The sequence below is a fragment of the Pelodiscus sinensis genome, chromosome 4 (genome assembly GCF_052426305.1).
Source record: "Pelodiscus sinensis isolate ZL-2025 chromosome 4, ASM5242630v1, whole genome shotgun sequence".
Classification (NCBI taxonomy): domain Eukaryota; kingdom Metazoa; phylum Chordata; order Testudines; family Trionychidae; genus Pelodiscus; species Pelodiscus sinensis.
The window spans coordinates 93,355,313-93,376,983 of NC_143055.1; the positions used below are offsets into that span (position 1 = coordinate 93,355,313).

The 21,671-nt window shown below is 42.4% G+C and overlaps 1 protein-coding gene across 1 annotated transcript in view; it reads right to left on the reverse strand.

Annotated features, from left to right (window-relative positions):
* Window positions 1–21,671, reverse strand: part of RNF150 (ring finger protein 150) — a 185,325-nt gene that overhangs the window by 52,469 nt on the left and 111,185 nt on the right. The window contains exon 2 of the mRNA XM_006121644.5: window positions 7,247–7,497. Within this exon, the coding sequence (XP_006121706.2) occupies window positions 7,247–7,497 (251 nt within the window). The remainder of the gene's footprint in view (window positions 1–7,246; window positions 7,498–21,671) is intronic.

Below are 21,671 nucleotides of genomic sequence, written 5' to 3' on the forward strand. Positions count from 1 at the left end.
GGGTAAAAGAACACCTCACAAATTTCCTCCCATATCCTGTTTTCTCCATGTTTGTCTTTGAGGCTCTCTTTTAGCTTTTTAGGGCAGGGAGTGCCATTGTGCCTTGCATAGCTCTGAGCCATATTATCAGTGCTGAACAAATTAGCTTGAGATTTCAAAGATAAGTCTGGGACATCCTGGTCATTTCTGGATGGTTCAACTCTCCCTGACAAGCAAAGAGAAACGCCATCTGACATGGTGATGAATGTCACAAAGCTCACCGTCTCGGGAGACTACCACAGTTACAAAAAGAAGGATAACTTTCATGAGATGGGCCAAAGCTTTATATTCAAGTTCTCTGCTTTCTGGCTCTCACTCATGCACAGCATGCTGTACTGGATCCTTATACTGAATGTGGGGAACAAGAAACAAATTCTCCTCATTCATGAACAGAGCAGTCCATACTGCAGGCAGAAATCTGAACCCTCTCCATAGTTTTCTTGCCTTTCAATATCTCATCATGATTCATGTAGAATAGTGATAGAGATGCAGCTGTATTAGTCTGGTCTAGCTGAAACAAAAAAGACAGAACTATGTAGCACTTTAAAGACTAACAAGATGGTGTATTAGGTGATGTGCATTCATGGGCCAGACCCACTTCCTCAGATCAATATGTGGAAGAAAATCGACACAGCCATATATATCAAAGTGATACAATCAAAAAAATGAACGCATGTGAAATCGACAAATCAAATGACATTACCTCACAGAAACCTCCCCTATTATCACCCCATGTCATTACCTCACAGACACTAACCTTCCCCCCTGACCCCTACTCTGTTCTAAAATTTGATTTGTCAATTTCACATGTGTTCATTTTTTTGATTGTATCACTTTGGTATATATGGTTATGCCGATTTTCTTCCACATATTGATCTGAGGAAGTGGGTCTGGCCCACGAAAGCTCATCACCTAATACACCATCTTGTTAGTCTTTAAAGTGCTACATAGTTCTGTCTTTTGTTTCATCATGATTCAGTCATTCTCCAAACTCTAATGGAGCCCACAAAGTTTCACAACTAACTTACAGCAAATTCCTCACTAACCAGAAAGCAGAGAGAAGAGGAAAAAGTAACTGATAGAATTATACAGCAGGAGTTAACTTTCTGGCACTGAAGGCCCTCTTCTATCCTAGGGTTCCTACACCACACAGAGCAAACACTAGATATATGGGTGGAAAATGCAGTTTGACAGGCTGACTGGATTTTTTTAACCTACTTCACTGCTATGAAGGAGGCAAAGAAGGCTATAGCAGAAGTATTAACTCTGTAGAATATTTCCAGAAAACAGTTTTGTTATCCCAAACTGCTTCTACCCAGCCCCACAACCAAATGTTGATGCTAACAACTCACTGCATTTCACAGAGATCTCTGCATAAGGTATTTCCATTCTGGACAACAAACTGAGCAAAAGAACCAAAAGCTACAATGCCTTCCTTCTAAGAATTCAGTTCATTTGCTCAAGCAACAGCATGGAAGTACAAACCACAATCAGACGACAGCCACCAGTTAATTCCTGCCCTTGCTGGCTGATAAACAGCAGAGGTTGGGCACTTCATCAGAAAAACTGTCAACACCTGCCTTTTACCCTAAACCATGCTACAGTCTAACCATTACCAAGGACAACAGTTACACCTATTCTTTTCTTCATGGCTAAGGATGACTTTATATTTTGGGAGCTTGAAATTTAAACAAGAGGCCCAAATTTTCAAACAGATTTATGAAAATGTGTTGGCGCCTATCGCTGGCACACACAGTTGCATGCACAAAAGCCCACACTGGCAGATATTTACATGCACACATGAATAACTGCCCAACTAACTGCTGATCTGCATACATAGTTACCCATAGGTACGCACACAAAATGGTAATGTGCAGATATTTGGTGGTCACATGTAAGAAACCATACATTTTAAGCAGGAAAACCATTCACAACAGAAAAAAACAACGAATGGTCTGGTAGCACTTTATAGACTAACAAAACACGTAGATGGTATCATGAGCTTTCGTGGTCACAACTGGGAGGCCATGATGGAAGAGACCTTTAGTTTTTGAATTGTTGATCGTGATGTGGACTTGTTGCTCTCTGGATGCATCACAGTCAGTTCCTTCTAGAATCCGAGCCAAATCCCACTGGGGCAGAGCTACCAACTATGACTCATGTAGGAAGAACATGACGTCACAAAACAAAAGAAGTAGGGGTCACCAAATGAAATTAATAGGTAGCAGGTTTAAAACAAACAAAGGGAATTTTTTCTTCATGCAACACAAAGTCAACTGTGGAACTCCTTGACAGACGATGTTGTGAAGACCAGGACTTTAACAAAAAAGAGCTAGATAAATCCATGGAGATTAGTCCATCAATGGCTATTAGCCAGGATGACTAGGAATGGTGTCCCTAACCTCTGTTTATCAGAGGCTGGAAATGGATGACAGGAGAGGGATTCATTTGATGATTCCCTGTTCTGTTCATTCCCTCTGGGGTATCTGGCATTGGCCTCTGTTGGAAGACAGGATACTGGGCTAGAGGGACTTTTGGTCTGACCCAGTACGGCCACTCTGATGTTCTTATGAAAGAAGCTAGGCCTGGGAAAGAATGTGACAATGAAGGAAAGGGGAGAATCTTGTGCGGTAGATATGAGGTGGAGCATGTCTGTCAAGGATGGATGACCCAGTGCAGTGGGAAGAAAACTTATGCTATGGATCTGTTGGGTAGCTAAAGGCATAGGGGGAGGGACAGTGGGTTGGAGCAATCCAGAGAAACAACTCAGCAATGTTCTGGTCCTGTACCACAATCTTCAAACTCAGAGGTTAACATCACATCCTTCAGCTTACTGCTCAGTTACTTCACCCCAGTCCTTCTAATAAGTGCCTAAATTGCCAACTATAAAGGCTCCTTCTACAGAGAGGCGGTCTAAGACACATGGATAATCTAGCTAGTTAGTTAGCAGCTAACCTCAGAAACAGAGAGTGTGAAAGTCTCAGCTAGGATAGTTGACCCAGGTAAGGATCTTCTGTGAGACAGAAAATTTGGCAGATAGTAACCCTTCTTTTCCAAGCCCCTGTAGGGATGCGAATGAGTAGTCGACTAGATGATTAACGGATAAGCGTAGGCTTATCTGGTAATCTAGTCGACTACTCACACCCACCCCCAGAGGCAGCAAGGGGGGGGGGGCAGGAAGAGAAGCAGGATCTGGTGCTGGAGGGAGCCAGCTTAAAAGTTTGATTCACCCCAGCATCGGCACCACGGGTGCCACCTGCCCCCCCCCCCCACACTGTTGTCTCCAGTGCAGGGGGAAGTGGCAGGGGAGGCTGGGACCCCCCTGGAGACAGAGTCTGCTTTGCAGCAGTCTCCTCCCACCAGCAAGCCTCTGACCATGGGGAGCTCAGAACCCCACGGACAGGGGCTGCTGCCACCCCATGCTGATATAGAAGCAGCAGCGTAGGGTGGCAGGGAGCTCCCCAGAAGTGGGGCCGGAGTGCACTGGCTGCCAGCCTGGCCCCTGGGGACTACAGAATAGTGGACTAACCATTAACAATACATGCAGTTAGTTAACTGTTCTATTACCTGCTATTTAACATCCCTAAGTCTCTGGTTTAAAAGGATTTAAAAAATTTCAAATGTGTTTAATCAAACCCTAGTTAAATATATCTCAGCCACTGCTCTGGCATTTTCAGTGACAGCTAGCTCATGTATAAAGCCAGTCTATATTGGCCTGTGAATGGGGACTGGGAAGGAGTATTGCCTTTTCCAATTGGTTTATTTCAAACCTTATTTATGCAAAAGGTTATGGCTGTGACCCTAGCTCTTTGGATAAATGGGGCTGCACTTTATTGGACTAAATGAAATAAAAATAGAAAAATACTTCTCCAACTTGGCTGATGATGCAAGTGCTATAGCATATTCAAGGCTTTCTACAAATAAGCACAATATCTTTGTACAAAGACACAGATGCGCACACAGTGATTATAATGGCAAAAGCCTTTGAGCACCACGATAACAGGAGTGAGATTTAAACTGTACCCAAACAAAGAAATACAAGCTGCTGCTGTATTGTAAGAGGTAAGAAGATATATCTCTCAGGACTGGAGTTTTGCTAGCCTATCCCTATACCACAAACAAAAAATGTCAAAGATAAGAAAAATAGAACATTAGGAAAACTGAGATAACCCTCACAGAAAGGGCAAGTCTGAGTTGTGCTCTTATCAACTCTTTACATTAATGATCACAGGAGACATGAAAGAGAAGAACAATGAAGCAAGCATGTTGCTATAGTTTCCTCTGCCCAGGAAAAACTTTTCCTTCTATCCCATCTGTCCTCTCCTTCCCTACCTTTCCACATTTTTTAAAATCTGCAGCCTCTTTTACCCCAGCTGATCATCATCTTACTTGTCACAGGCAAGGACTCCTCTCTCTTACTACAGTGTGAGACGTTATTCTATGTTCACATTTCCAGTCCAAGAAGGAAATGGAAATTGGAGGAAGAGAAGCAAAATACAGAGAAAACAGAAATATGAGAGAGAGAGAGAGAGAGAGAGAGAGAGAGATCAGCTGTCTTAAGAAACTTTGAAGCCCAGAAGCAATGCTATGCACTGACATGCCCTGTTTATGTTATACCTTAATGAGATAGTGACTTACACATCAAAAACTCTCATTTTATCTGATCTGCCTACCATTAAGTAGCAATCACAGACCCAATCTGAGGCTTTTGAGACTTGGAGGCATGCTACATGCATCTGCACCAGATGTGTTGAATCAATGTGTTGAATCAATATTCATAATGGTTACGGAGAAATCAACCTATATGTCACTGTCCAAGTAGCAACTTTAGCAAAAAGTGCTAGATAATTCATGGAGGTTAGGTCCATCAATGGCTATTAGCCAGGATGGGTAGGAATGGTGTCCCTAGCCTCTGTCTGTCAGAGGCTGGGAACAGGTGACGGGAGAGGGATTGCTTGTTGATTCCTTGTTCTGTTTACTCCCTCTGGTGGCACCAAGGATTGGCCACTGTCAGAAGACAGGATACTGGGTTTGATGCATGTTTGGTTTGACCCAGTATGGCTATTCTTACGTTCTTATATTCTTAGCACGCCTTCGCTTTACTTCAAAACCTTTTTGGTGCACAGCTATCATCACCACATACCAGCTGGTACTGTTTACCTGAAATACCCAGCCTTGTTAGCAGTATTTGATTGTTGGGAAAGGGTTAAATGGGTTCTGCTGACTCTCTGACTTATTACCCCACTTGGATAAAAGGGAGATTGAACTGGCCCTGTAGAGTGGGAATAGTCCTTAGATAGGAAGCAGTCAAGCATGGAAAGTAGCTTTGAGACAAGCTTTGATATCTTATTGTTAATTTCTATGCTAATCAAATGAAAGCTCAGTAAGTGACTGAGTTGGGACTCTAGGTTGTGTTTGGACTATGGGGCAGGGGTATTTCACCTACTTCTGACATATAGCAGTTCTCTTACAAACGGTGCACAATGGTTTACAGAATAAATGAAGAATCCAGTATCCTATTAAAATTTCAGAGAGAATTTATTTAGGAAGAGGGTAATTATTTCAGTTAGAACTAGGTCACACTCCCAAGAATAATCAACTCCTTATGTAACAAACAAAATGCATAGGGTCTTTAATGAACACAAGTCGTCAGACTTGGCTTTACTTCTCTTATGAAAGTTGATAGCAGTAAATAAGAGCTAGTGAAGTGATATAGCACATGTCCAGCATAAAGCACGCTCTTATAAACAAACGCCCTAACAAGAGGAAATAGAATAAATCGTCACTGGAGCAGAGGCTTGCCTTTGGTTCTCCCATATTGTAGGTGAGGGTCCAAACCACTGGGCCACATCAAGTCATGCTTACTCTTTCTCTGGCACAATAACTATCCATTGTCATCATGAATGACGACTTGTTGCTATGAATGACAACAGACAGCTAGCAAGCCAAGGAAAGAGCATGTCTTTAAGATTGGTGATCAGGAAGGCACTCATGGAGGATTCAGGAAACCCAGGATCAAATCCCTACTTCTGTAACAATTTCCCAGGAGCTATTTTGTACTCAATGCAACAGCTGGAAGAGGAGAGACTGAAAAAGCATTTTGACTTGAAATATTGTGTTTTGGTAATATCAAAATGTTTTGATCTGAAGCTTTTCCAATATTTCCATGCAATGAAAAAAATCAAAGAATGCCATTTTAGCTTTGGGTTTGACATACATGAAAATGTGTTTTATTTTTTCACAACTTCCAGAACTCCTACCCCATCAAAAAGCCAAAAATCTAACAAATAACCCCAAACCCACTTTTCACCTAGCTCTAGCCAAGGGCTATTTGTAATACCTCATATGCTTGGTTCCCATGAATGGTGACAGTTTTAATGGATCACATTCATAAAATTATATATCATTTACATTGTGTATAGCAACCTCATTAAAACCTTTGTTGAATCTGTTTTAAAGTAGGTTACAATTCAAAACTGATAGGTCTGTGCGATGGAGAGCAGCTTCTATTGTGGGCAGTAAGAATGTAATTATCTCCATTAGAATGCAGACAGTACATCAAACACAATGGGTTTAATATTACAATAACATTTCTGATTTTCAGAGGGCTGGGGATATTAGTGAATATGTGGCTAGTTCATGCATGCAGCTACTGTAATTGTGCATGCAATCCCATTAATTTCAGTACCATACATACAGAAAATGATTTACTAATTATTATTTATACGTTCACGTTTACATCATTGTTCTGTTTACATGTTCAGCAGCGAGTGTCTGAAAGGGGAATAGATGGTTTTACGCAATGACCCTTACAAAGAAGTTTTAGTATTTGTGAATAAAATATTTTCAAATGAAATCACTTTTCCATTCTCTCACCCCCCCCTTCAGTAATCGCATACTGCCTTTTTTGTACACCAATAAAGTGTTCTTTAAGTCACCTTTGACTAGCTTCATTAGTTTCATTTAAGCTTCAGGTCTCCTACCCTACTTTTTATGTAAAGAACATATTTATATAGATTTTTCTTTCTTTAGTCCTGCCCATCATGCTGAATGCTGGCTCCTCTACCACAATCTATTTCCCTTTTTGTCTGCTTCCCCCAAGAAAAAAAAATTATATTTTATTCTCCCAAGAATATCACCTTGTGATTTAAATGGCCATTTTAAGGAATACAGGACAAACCTCAAAGCCCATTTACATGTTCCTCACCTGATTTCTGTCTCTGGCATTTGCATATCGGAATCTCTGGATATAATAGAAGACCAGCCATGCCAGTGAGATGATCATCAACACGATGAAAGAGATGGAGACGAATACCACTGAGGTACGGCTGACGTATTTCTGCAAGTTGCGTGTTCCAATTGTTATATACATCATCACAGTGACATTCCTCTCCAGTAGACTCACTATCTCTTTTCCTTTAGGCTCAGGAATCATTATTGCTACAACATCTTCTACACCTGCCAGACAGGAGGGGAAGGGTGAGAAACAATAAGAAAAAAAACCAGGAACAGCAGTAGCCCCCAAAAAGATGAGTAAGCTGTGGCACAGTGAAAAGAGCTCAACAGTGACAAAATAAAATCTTCCCCTCATTTTGCTATAGGCCATTTTTATTGATAGGTAAACCACGCAGAATCTATAAGAAAAGACTTTGGTTTCAGCTATAACCAGTTATACAATATGCTCCAGACTACTGAACCTCAAGGTGACTCAGGAAAGTTTCAGGGGTTGGCACAAACACAGTTTTCTGGCACTAAAGAGAAGATATAGCTATGGCAGAAACACAAATGAGAGTAATTATGTGCTACAAGCACAAATACATGAAATGAGGTCTGCCTTCATGCTGCACACTTTGTGGGTACACAAGGAACCCTTAAAATGTTTTCCCTCTGCATCAAAGTACTCAAAACAGGAATTCTTAAAATACAGTGCCTGATCTTGGGATCTGATCTTTCTGAATCTGGTGTAGTTCAGGGTGACATGACGTATGTGAGAAAACAGTGTGCACAAGAAAATTATCTAAGCAATCAAGGGAGCAAAATCTGCTCCTGTATTAGTTTAAAACTGAGATTAACTCTACTGAAGTCAATGGAGTTACTCTGGATTTCCACTGATGAGACCTATGGTTGTCCAAAGGCATCTGATGCTTTTTGGAGAAAGCAAAACAGTATGATGAGGTTAAATGTTCCACATGCATTTCAGGTGATGTTAAACATACCACATACATTCTCAGGAACATTTCAAGTATATAGTCAATAAAAAACTGTAAAGAAAAATTAGAAGGATAAAGGACAAAGGAACAAGCATGCTAAAATTCATTACAAGTCCTTTTTATCAAATGATTTAAAAAGGATTCTAACTACATCTTTTTTTTCAAAACATTACAGGCTAGTAAATGTAACCATAACCTTTACCCCCTTTCCATCTGAAATATATTTTTGTTTTATTACTTTATTTTTTACTTTCTATTCTACTTTAGTTAAGGGTGTCAGACTCCTGATCCGCTTGATGTATTAATCCAGTGCTACCATGATAGATTCTGATTCTAGCAAACTGAAGTTTTCATAAATAAGTAACATAAAATAAAAAATTCTAGCTCTTGTGGTTGCAAAGATAAGCTTCTGAACTTGATCCCTTGTGGCACAGGCAGCCTGAAACTGCTCAGGGGAAGTGAACTGATTCCATTCATCTTAATGGAGAGTTTATCTAATACATGGTATAACTGAAAAAGTAATGTGGCCCTTCCTACAGAATGAATGTGACATGTTTGCTCTAGTGGCAAAGGGCTCTTTGAAATAGAAGGGACATTGTATAAAGGTTTGTAAGAAATAAAAATATTACCATTAACTTTTGCCTTAACTCTCAGAACAGCATCTTATGGAAAATGCCAGCAATCAAGTGCACTTGGAGGATGCAAAAGTGAAAAGAAGTCCTGTGGCACCTTATAGACTAACAGATTTATTGGAGCATAAGCTTTCGTCAGCAAAGACCCACTTCATCAGATGCATGCCCATGAAAACTTATGCTCCAATAAATCTGTTAGTCTATAAGGTGCCACAGGACTTCTCATCGTTTTTGCAGATTCAGACTAACACAAGTACCCCTCTGATACCTGGAAGATGGTATACACATCTCATCGAGGTTCAGTTGTACACAATAGATTGCTGACAACCATCAACTTTGCTGCTTAAACTCATCTCTTCAAATATTTCCTGGTGCTTTGGTATGAGCATTGACACCACCAAAGACGACTAGACCCCAGGCCCATGTCTTTGACAGAGAACCTAACCTGCACATATGGGCTTAGTGCTCACCTCACCCACCAATTATCTGTCTAATGAACTGTTTAGCTGGCTTTGGGATGGACTTCAGTAAATATCCCAAGAACCATATAAAATGTGACATACTGCAAAGACTGTAAAGCAGCATATTAAGAAACTGAGATTAAACAACAGGTACACTATAATTTCCAGTACTCCTCAGCGTGAACTCAGTTTCACCTAAATAGGTGCAAACCTCGGAATTATATCAGAAAGACAAAATGAAATGCTCACATCTTTAGAGATCACTGGCTGTGTCGGTCACTCCAAGCTGTTAAATTCTTGCTCTCAGTCGATCTCTCTCTCTTTCACCACCAGCTGCTGTTGCACCCTTTCAGGTCAGCCTTTTTTCCCTCCTCTATTATGAACAGACACCCTCCATTACTGTACCAGCCACAAAGCCCATATTGTATTGGCATAAATATAATGTCTGTTCAGATGCCGTATATTAGGAAGAGTAATATTTTCAGTTCCTTTGCTCTCATAACATCTCAAAAACTTCTTTGATCCTCTTCATATACAGTTATCTGCCTTCTCTGTACAATAGTCTTTTCTTCAACTGACAATGAACCATTTATATAGAAATATTTCTTTCAGATGACATTAGTGTTCACTTTCCTGCAACAAGACATTTGTTTCCATTCCTACTCATACAAAGTAATGAGAACCACATTACATTGCTTCTCATGTTCAAAGCACTAAAGAAACATTAATTGATTAATTCCCACAATACCCTTATATAATAAATACTGTCTACATTGTACTGAAGGGGAAACTGAGGTATAGAAAAGTTAAGTAATTTAGTATCACAGTTTCAGACTTCGCATTAGGTCTCAGGAAATCCTCGTTCTATTGTCTGGATTAAGACCACTAGATCACGCCTCTAAGATATTTTAAAAGCAACCTTTAAAGAAAACTGATTCCAACTGAGCTAGAGAGACAGCTTTTCTAATTAAAAGAAATTAAGCACGAGTGCGCTGCAGCTCTGCCACAGCCGGGTAGACACTTACTTCAGTGACAGAAGGGGTCTTTCTGTCACTGTGGTAAATCCAACCCCTCAAGAGGTCAACATAGCTGCACTGGGGAATAGGTCAACTAACTAGGTCCACACAGGGCATGTAGTTTTTCACAGCCCTGAGCTAAGTATGCTAAATTTTAAGTACAGACTAGGCTTCAGGAATTAACTCTGCCTTGCTGAGGGAGAATGCCTCTGGAATTTTCCACAGTGCAGCAGGAGTGCCAGTTCTGCTCTCCAGAGAAGCACAGAGATATTAGAGGGGTGGCTTTGCTATCTGATTCTTGGGTCACTCCTGAAGAGAAACTTGCACAACCTTAGCACATCTCTTGCAATCTTTAAAGCAATTTATTAGGAAGATTTCTGGAACATCTAAATTCCCCAAAACTCAATCTTGTCCTCCAAGATACACAAAGAACATTGTTCAATTCCAAGGCAGCTTTGCGCCTATTTCTACAGAAAGAAAATAACGCTTACAATTTTATGTTCTTTTAATCAACACCATACTTGTGCTTGAGCACTTCTGTAGTTGATTTAGTCCCCTGTATTTCATATTAAAGATGTTCATGTCCTTTTTGTCCTTGAAGTGGCTTATTTGATAAATGCAATGGGCCTTTGTGGTCTGATATTTTGTGAGGAATTACAGCTGTTGGGTAGACTGTGTGTCACAGATGACATGATTTCCCTTGTGCATTACTCTGAGGCAAATCAATCTCACCTTGATTGTGTATTACTTTCTCTCTCTTCACAGTGTATATTATTCTGATTTTATCATTTCCTCTCACAATGCTGATTTGTATCATCAGTAAGTAATGTACACAGGCCTAATAATGGCCTTGTCTGATGTATGGGGGCTTTTTAGTTAAACTCCCTTCCAATCAATCTGGCTCTATAGCTAAGCTGTATTGCCATTAGCCATCACTATTAATGATTTTTTTTTTAAGATTTTCTTTCCTACTGTCCCATTAGAGGTGGCACAGATAATCTTAAGATTTCATAATGGCATGTGAAACAGTGGCATGTATCATATTCTGAATTGTACAAAGTGGCTAAAACGTTAACAAATCTCAGTTGAACCTGAAAACAGGCTCTGTAAAATACTATATATAGTTAGCATAAACTAAAGTTTAAAAGGGTCAAACAAACTCTGTGTGTTTAAACTAAAATAACTGATTATGAAGTTTCAGAGATTCTAGTCATACTACAAAGCATTTTTAGTAATGGACCAACATTCTACTGAAATAAGAGCAAGTCCTCACAACTTGGGCAGATGTGCATTTTGATCAATTTATTTTAATATGACATGTTGGCCACCTGGATTTGGACACTTTCTGCGGTTACTTGTGGAGGAATGAGGGGAAGAAGGAAAGGGTTACTATATGCCAATTAAACTCACTGCTACTGACTGCTACTCTTCTGGTCCCTGCATTGTAGAATCCGAACATTTCATAATCTTTAGCACCACTGTGAGGCAGTTGTCTCCAAATTGTAAATTCAACAGCAATAAGTCACCAGGACTATACAGAAGAAGGATCTGAAATATGAAATGGCATAGCTACTAACTTGGTACCTATCACTCAAATCAGCCTCCTTACCACGTGATTTATGGATAGCTCATGTCACCTCAATTTTTAACAAAGGCTCCAGAGGCAACTGTGGCATTTATAGCCTAGTAAGCCTAACTTCTGTACTAGGCAAATTGGTTGAAACTACAGTCAAACAGAATATCAGGCACTTAGGTAACCACAGCATGTTGGGGAAGAGTTAACCATCACTCTCATAGAATTCTCTGGGTATGTGGATAAGGGAGTACCAGCAGGGCCGACTTTAGGAAGTGCAGGGCCCAATTCAAACTGTTTTGGCGGGGCCCCCTGCCCTCCCAACCTAGGATTTTTTGTTGAGCAAAAAAAACCAACAAACCACAACCACACACAAATATCACGTCGAGTAGATCTGATCAAAATGTATATCTATATAATTGAACATTTTCAAAAAAAAATGCCATCCTTTATTATGCAAAATTTTACACAATTAAATCAGTTGCCCTAAGTATAGGTCAAATATCTTCAATTGCAAACTATCCAATTTTTTCAATAAAGTTTAAATTTTGATTTTTAAAACGTTACCAGAGAGCATTGCAGTTTTCTGTTACATTAATTTACTTTTTAAATAGCAAAAATGGAGTCTTTGTTAAGCAAGTGTCCGTTCTGTGGTCAAAGTCCAGTCCTTAGTGATTTCAGCACCAATGATTTCACTAGGTAATATGGTACCTCACCACTATTGCCTCCTTTGCACTGCCCTTCAACACACTGCCTGCATGTTGAGTCCAAGGTCAGTCTACGCAAGATTTTATCAATGATTTTTGCTCAAGCGATCACTGAGACAAGACAAGGACTCAATTGATTCTAGTCAGTTCTGCCTTTAAACACTGGATGTAAAGTGTCATATATAATCGAGGACTCCTAAATAGACTCTACACCACCAGAAATAAAACCTGTTTCCATATTCTGTGACTTTCAGTTAGATGTGACTCACTATCCTCTGCTTAGTGTTCAAGTTATGGTAGACCCTAAGCCAGGTCATATTAAGTTCAGGTCTTTTATTCATACAATATGGATAACAACATTTCATTCTCCCAGCTCCAAGTCTTAAGTGAATTTCAACCCAAAAGAGCCAAAATTGATCACCTTGAGACAGAAAGTGTGTCTACTGATCTCTGTGGCAAAGTAGGTACGTCTATATAAATAAGGTCTGCTTGTGAAGCCTTTTCCTACAGTTGATTAACAGATGGCAGTAGATAGCTCATTCAGACCACTGGCTGATAACAGTTAGTCACCCTGACCAGTCATTAACCATAGTCATGGACTCACCCTACTCTCCATTGTCTCTATGATTCTCTGATGACCTGTGACAAAAAAGGAAGATGGAAAGGGAAACTGAAAGGAGACACCTCTCTAAATTCACCAAAGAGCAGTATTGCCAACCCAAAAAATCACAAGGAACGCCTACACAAAGTTATCAGAATGGTCTACAAATCATAAGATTTTTTAAAAATAAAACATGTTGGATTTTTATTGGCCTTTTGTTTCTTGAGTATTTAGGGTTCATGTTTTAAAGCTTTCCTCCTTGGCTGTAAGGTCCAGAAACATAGAGAACTTTTTTAAAATGAAAGCTGAGATTCTTACATAATCAATTGACTCCAGGCCTTTAGAAAAACACCTAATGTTTTGAAACTCATAGTAAAACAATGGAGGAATTCTTGTGAGCCCATGCTTTGCCCACAGTATAAATAAATAAAAAAACCCAGTATCTTCTCCGCTAAACATCCTAATGAGATACTGCAAACGGTGAACTGAATTCAACAGCTCCTGATATGAACAGGTATCAACCTAGTTTTTCATATTTGAGATGGGTTACCAGGAATCACACATGACAATATGAAATCTTTCCACTCTCAAGTCAGCATATTCACAAAGCACCTATAATTTTGATCCATGCATTTATTGGATAGTGAAAGCGAAAGGAGGGGAATTAGCAGGACTCGACAAATAATGCAATCTACTCGCCTGTGGCGAGTAGATTGCAACCCGGAAGAGCCAGGTTCGGGCGATCGGCGCATGCGCCGATCGCCGGACAGCACAGCTGGCAAGCGGGGCTCGCCACGTTTCAGCGAGCCCTGGGAATTAGTGTAGATAAATGTTCAAATTAAAAAAAAGAAAGCCTGAAAGAATTAGGACTGGGCTCCTACATCTCACGTTCAGAACTGACTAGGACACTTATGACCAGATTTTCAAAGGTGTGTAAAGATCAGATAGATATCTTTGAAGATCCAAGTTGGCAACTGTCTCTTTTGGAGCTTAATTACCTTTGAAAATCTGAGCTTAGATTTCCAAGTCCAATTTTCAAAAATGACTTTAGTCACTCAAGTGCTTTTGAAAATTTTAACAGGGGGGGGGGGGGGGGGCCTAAAAAGACAAAAATAACAAAAGGCAGGAGATCCGGTATTCCTTTTAAAAACGTGTGACATCTGTTTTTAACTAAATTTTATATTATTTTTCTCCCATGGGCAATTGACCCCTCCGGCCCCCTCACTACGCCACTGCCCCCCCTCCTGCAGATCTATCATCTTATGCATGTGCAAGATCTGTGAGAGCCGTCCCATGAATCTGCAGTTAGTGTCTGTGGCACCTGCTTTTGGGTGGTGTTTCAATGCTGCCACATTCACCTCCATAGAGGGGGCTTCCCAAAGCAGGGCCTTGTTGCAGACCCTCAAGGCATCCACAAGTCCAGTCTCCTTTCAATGGGCCCACTTCCCAGGGCTCATGGATCTCAGATCTGGCATCCATCCCCTCTCCAATCCCCATCAGAATTATTGTGTCCTCCTAACTTAAGAAAAGTATAAATAGGAGGATTGGAAATTAACCCACCCAGTCTCACCTCCCCTAGGCAGGGAATGAAAAATTGTTCTGCTTGGCCTCTGAGGTTAGGATGAGAAGCAATGGGCTTAAATTGCAGATATTTAAGACCAGGTTAGAAAGACACCTGTCAGGGATAAGCTAGGATAACTCAACTTTGGAAGCCCCAGGGGCAACACTGATACTTACAGAACATGCTGAGGGCCTCAACTTAAGCGTGGTTGCATATGCAAGCAAATATATACAAATAGCTTCTCTCACACTGACAGGCATGAATACAAAGATTAAGACAAGACTACACAACACACAGGCCCTATTTAAGTCAGTTCTGCTGACATTAATAAAATGCAATATTTATCTGATTTCTACTCATGTGACAGCACTTTTCATGAGCAATGACAGTCCACGAATTTAACTACTAAAACACATATCAACAGAAGATCATTACACTGACTACTTTTGTTTTGGCTCCCACTCGCCGGCCACGTGTTGATCCCCACATAAACCAAAACTGCACCATGGGGCGCAAACAAACTGGCCATGGGCAGTATACCATGTTAATAAATATTTTATAAACCTTTACCTTTTCTCTCTGCTGCTATGTCTCCTCTTCTTGGTCCATCATCTCCCCTGGCGCCTGCTGCCCCCCAGCCCCTCACCCTCCTCTGCTGTCCTGACTCCTGCCCTTCTCTCTGCCCTCATCCCTCCTGCGACCTGCCCTCTTCCACCAGCCCTTCTCTCCCCACTGTGCCCACTCCTCCAGTAGCCCCACTCTGATCCCTCCTCATCCCCTCTTCTAACACCTTCCTCTACATACCTGTCCTGCCTCTCTCCTCTGGGGCTGGTCCCACCCCTGCAGGTGTCTGCCCTTCTGCTTCACACTCAGAATCCCCTGGCACCTGCACCTTCCCTTAGCCCTGCACCCTCCTGGTGCTCCCCCTTCCCTCACTGCCCCCGCCCTCTTTGCCCTCTTTTTCCCCCTGATGCCCATCCCCTCACCACTCTCTGCCCCATTCCCCTCCTGCCCCTTTGTGCCCTCACACGTCTTGCTCCATTCCCAACACTTCTTTCAAGCCTTCTCCCAGCACCTTCCCCTCTAGCCCCCAATGCCCTTCCCCTCGCCTCTCCCCACATCACTCTGTCCCTCTCCCACTGACACCTCCCCTCCCACCCTTTTCCTCATTGTCTGTACTTAGCCCCCTGGCATGTGTCTTACCTCCACCCTGCCTCTTGATGCCTTCCCCTTTCTTCTCCCTCCCCTTCCACACAAGCCTCTTCCTCTCTCCCCACTCCACTCTGTACAAGCCCCTTCCTCTCCCACCCCATCCAAGCCCCACCCGCTCCCACTTCCCTACCTTTTGCGGGGCCGATCTGCGAATCGCGTGTGCCACAGCGGCGGCATGGCACTTTTCAGTTTTAAAATCCCTGGTGTGATGTCACGTCACACCGGGGTGTCTCCCCACTCAACTGCGAACGGCACGCACAGCTGGAACAGCTGGCAGCGTGCGCAGGTAAGGGCGGGGGGGGGGGAAGAGAGCTGAGCAAAGCCGAGGGAGCCAACTTCCGGGTGCAAGGGCATGGGGCCCCCTTACGCACAGGGCCCGAATCGGCTCAAGGCCGGCCTTGGGTACCAGTTGACAGAGATTCAAGAAGTCTTTAACAAGGTTTTACATCAAAGGTTCTTATGCAAAGTAAGCAGTTATGGGATAAGAGAGAAAGGTCTCTCATGGATCATAACCGGCTCAGAGATAGCAAACAAAGAACAGGAATAAATGGTCAGCTTTCATAATGAAAAGTGTTAAATAGAGGGGTTCCCTCCTCTCCCCCAGAGAGCCATACTTGGCTTGTGGAAATGGCCTGAAACTACATGGTGACTTTGAGATCCATTAATGAGCACCCAGGCAGCTTAAAGTGTTCTCCCACAGGTTTGTGTGTGTTGCCTTTTCAGACATCCATTAAATCTTTCCCATAGAGATTATCCAGTTTGGCCAATATCATGGCAGAGGGGCACTGCTGACATTTGATGGCATAGATTGCATTAGTGGATGTGCAGTTAAATGAGCCCCTGATGTAGTGGCTGATGTGGTTGGATCCAGTGATTAAATCACGAGTGTAGATGTGTGATGTAGATGTGTGGGCAGAGTTAGCACTGGTGCTGATTGCAGGAGTGGGTTCCTGGATGATTATGATGGAGGTGTGCTGCGTTACTGAAAAGAATCTGTTAGAAGTTCGGGGGGGTTATCTGTAAGCAAGGATTGGGCTTTTCCCCAATGCCTGTGAGAGTGAGAGGTCATTTTCCAGGATAGGTTGTAGATGGTTGATAATGCGCTGGAGGGTTTTAAGTTATGGACTGTAGGTGATGACAAGTGAAATTGTGTTGTTTTCTCTTCTTGGCCTGTCTTGAAGTAGTTCATGTCTGGGTACTCTTCTGTCAATCTGTTTTTTCACTTTTCCAGGTGGGTATTTTAGTTCTAAGAATACTCTATATAGAGCCTGTAGATGTTTGCCTCTGTGGGATTGGAACAAATCTGGCTGTATCTTAGGGTTCGGCTATAAACAATAGATTGAGAAATGTGTCTTGGATGGAAGCTGGAGGCTTGAAGCTAAGGGTAGCGGTCGGTAGGTTTCCGGTATAAGGGGGCGGGAAATGTGTCCGTCATGTAATTGTACTGGAGTGTCAAGGAAGTGAATCTCTTGTGTGGGCAGATCCAGACTGAGGTTGATAGTAGGGTGGAAGTTGTTCAGATCCTTGTGAAATTCTTCAAGGGTCTCTTTCCCATAGAGGAAACATTGTTCAGCCATAAAGACACTGGCATATTGCGGGGCCATGTGAGTGTCTATGGCTGCGCCGCTGACTTGAAGATACAAATTGTCTCTGAATGTGAAGTAGTTGTGAGTGAGGACAAAGTCCCAGAGCTAATTCAGTCAGTGTCGATGTGGCTCACTCCCAGCAATTGATGGGGAGATGTGAATAGCAATAGAGGGAAAATTGCCTTTGTAGCAAGAGAACCATCCTAAATCGCTATTTAATCCTAATTTGATTATTAAATTTGCAAATAAATTACAGCTCTGCTGTTCCTCTTTGCACTCTAATTTTGAAGTTTTTTTTGTAAAAAGAAGGCTACTATTAAATCTGTTACTGAGCGTCCAGTCTCTGAGGAAGTGGGTTTTTGGACTACTTTTTTTTGAAGTTACAGACTAACACAACTACTCCTCTCAGAGAAGTTAAAGTGATCTTCTACTGGTTTTTTATTTTTTGTCCACTTATCCTTTGGCTCAGAGACTGCCCCATTTGGTCAATATACATAGCAGAGGGGTATTGCTGGCCCATGATGGCATATATCACATTAGTAGATGTGCAGGTGGATGAGTCCTTGGTGGTGTGACTGATGTGGGTAGGTCCTATGATAGTATCATTTGTATAGATGTATGAACAGAGTTGGCATAGGGATAGGTTTGTAAGGATAGGTTTCTGGGTTAGTGTTTTTGTGGTGTCATGTATGGCTGCCGGTGAATAATGGATTCTGGTTGCAAGGAGGGCGCTATTTGTAGGTGACAACTGGTCTGCCTCCCAAGGTCTGTCAGAGTGAGGGACTGTTTTCCAGGACAGTCAACCTGTGGAACTCATTGCCAGGAAATGTGAAGTCCAAAAGTGTAAATGAGTTAAAAAAGAATCAGGTAAGCGCGCGCACACGCACACATACAAAAGAAAAAAAGAGAGACTCATGAATGATTATTAACCAAGAGGGTGAGGGACATAACCAACCCAATAGCTATGTTCCCCTAAATCCCTGAATGCTGGGATTGGATAACAGAGAATAGATCACATGAAAAAGATCTTTTTCTGTCCATTCCCTCAGAAGCATCTGGCATTGTCTACAAATAGAACAGAGGATACTGGGCTTAATAGACTATTGGTCAGACCACTATGGCCATTCTTACGTTCTTATTTACTTATGGTGTATTGAGGTATAGAGACACGAAAGGAATGATTTTCAAAGATATTTGGGTGCCAAAGGATTAAGATATATGTATACAGGCAGTCCCCGGGTTACGTACAAGATAGGGACTGTAGGTTTGTTCTTAAGTTGAATCTGTATGTAAGTTGGAACTGGCGTCCAGATTCAGCCGCTGCTGAAACTAACCAGCGGCTGACTACAGGAAGCCCGAGACAGAGTTGCTTTGCCCCAGGCTTCCTGGAATCAGCCTCTGATCAGTTTCAACAGGCTGAATCTGGACGCCAGTTCCGACTTACATACAGATTCAACTTAAGAAACCCAGGCGTCCCCAAGTCAGCTGCTGCTGAAACTGATCAGCGGCTGATTCCAGGAAGCCCGGGGCAGAGCAACTCTGCCTCGGGCTTCCTGTAGTCAGCGCTGGTCAGTTTAAGCAGCGGCTGACTTGGGGACGCCTGGGGCAGAGCAGCTGGGGTACTGCTGGGTTGCTCCAGTAGCGCCGCTCCTCGGCGCTACTGGACCAATCCACCAGCACCCCAGCTGCTCTGCCCCAGGCGTCCTGATTCAGCCGCTGCTGAAACTGACCAGCAGCGGCTGAATCAGGACACCTGGGGCAGAGCAGCTGGGGTGCTGCCAGGTTGGTCCAGTAGCGCCCAGAGCGGCGCTGCGGGACCAACCAGCAACGCCCAAGCTGCTCTACCACAGGCGTCCCCCTGGTCTGCTGGAGACCAGCAGACCAGGAAGATGGGGAGCAAAGAGGAGCAAAGCCACGGAGCACGCCGGCAGCGGGACAGCCGCGGCGCGTCTGGGCTGTCCGCTGCCCGCGTCCTCCGTGGCTTTGCTCCATGTCTCCCCAGACCAGGGAGACGGGGAGCAAAGCCGCGGAACCCGCCGGCAGCGGGACAGCCGCGGTGCGTCTGGGCTGTCTGCTGCCCGCGTGCTCCCCGGCTTTGCTCCCCGTCTCCCTGGTCTGGGGAGACGTGGAGCAAAGCCGCGGAGCATGTGGGCAGTGGACAGCCCAGACGCGCCGCGGCTGTCCCGCTGCCGGCGTCCTCAGAGGCTTTGCTTCCCGTCTCCCTGGTCTGCTGGTTTCCGCGTAACTCGGGGACTGCCTGTAGTGGAATTTTTAAAAGCACAGTGCTTATTAACTAACTGCTTCGGCACTTTTGAAGATCCCACTCAACACCTAAAAAGAATGGGAAAGGAAACAGACTCTTAAAAAAGAAAAGAAAATGTGTTTAATGTTCTACAGGTAAATACATTAACTGATTCTTATCTTTTTCTGAATTTATAAAAAAGTTAATTTTATTTTATAGTGTGCACAATGAAAGCAGGCCAGATATGATGCTACATTTAGTGGATTGCACTTAGGTGTTTAATTCCGCAACAGTAAAACAAGAGCTTTCCAACAAAATTCTCTTCATTTGTAAATATAATGGGTATTCTATGCTTTGTGGATTCTTATAATGATAAACACTTAAAGACAACACAGAGACCACCTGTCATGATTATGAGGGTTAGCCAGCAGCCTGGGGATTAAGGGGTTAACTACACCTAGCCAGGTGGAGTGACCAATAGGAATGTAGGTGGGACTTTTCAAACTGGGACAAAGGAATTTGGGTTTTTTTCTTTTCTCCCTTTTGTCTCTCGGAGAGCTCTCTGCAGCTACAGAGAGGGACAAGCATGTCTCTCTCTCTCTCCAAGACATCATTCTTCATTTTCTGTAAGTAGGGTAAAGTTTAGGTAGTTTCGTTAGGTTTTATTGTGTTATGGATTGGGTATGGGATCTGAGATCTGGCACTGCTTAAAAGATGTTTTGGCTTTTCTTTGTAACTAAGTTCTAGGCCCATGGAGTTTCTCCATGAGTATATTTTGTTACCTTCCTCTCTAGTCATTATACTTGCAACCAGAATATTGTTGTAATAATAAAAGTTCTTTCTTTTCTTTTATTAACCTGGCAGTGGTTAATGGTGTGCCCTGATTTTTGTTTTAGGGGGAAGATTTCCCAAATGATCTTTCCCCTGGTTTCTTTAGCAACATTTGGGTGGTGGCAGCGGAAGTTTTATTCCCAAGATCTAGGTTTTTAAGATCTTGGGGGAAGTTTTATACCAAAGCCTGGTAGATAAGGCTTTGGGGTACACTTGCTGGCCCCCACTTCTGCATTTATCATGCCAGAGTGGGGAAGGAGTAAAACAAGAGCTTTCCAACAAAATTCTCTTCATTTGTAAATATAATGGGTATTCTATGCTTTGTGGATTCTTATAATGATAAACACTTAAAGACAACACAGAGACCACCTGCTAATTAAAAATCATTACTAAGATTTTGAAAGGGACATTTTTCACAAAAACGTGGATGCATTATTTCATTATTCTTCTGGGGCGGACAGGAAGAGGGGAAACTATTTTCAGGATCTTGTCCCAATTTACTCCATATCTCTGACCTCAGTTCCATGCACTGGCCCTTCAACACTTACAAATGTTATGACCACAACTCATCATAGCTGAGAATCACTTTTTCATTTGAGTTTCCTCCAGCGACAGGAGGAAGAGAAAGTGCTAATACACCAGTCTGCAATTCCCCCCTTCAAATCTTTCTTCAAAACCTGAACATGATTGCACCTAAACATGTTTTTTCTCCATTCTTGAATCCTTCCCCTTTTCTCTCTCTGTGATGGTACATGCTATCACAAATACTTGCTATTACAAAGCACTTTGTGATATTTTGTAAAGATGCTATATAAACACACTGCAGGAAACTATGCTAAACACACCTGCATTGTTTAAAATTGGAGTCAGATGACAGGTGTAGTAAAAGATGAACACAGAGTTTTCTGAGGCAAAAAACCTGATAGCCTGGCTTCCCATTCAAGCTTTGTTGAAAATTCCATCGAGTTACCTATCAGAGCTAAAAGATACAATAAGGATT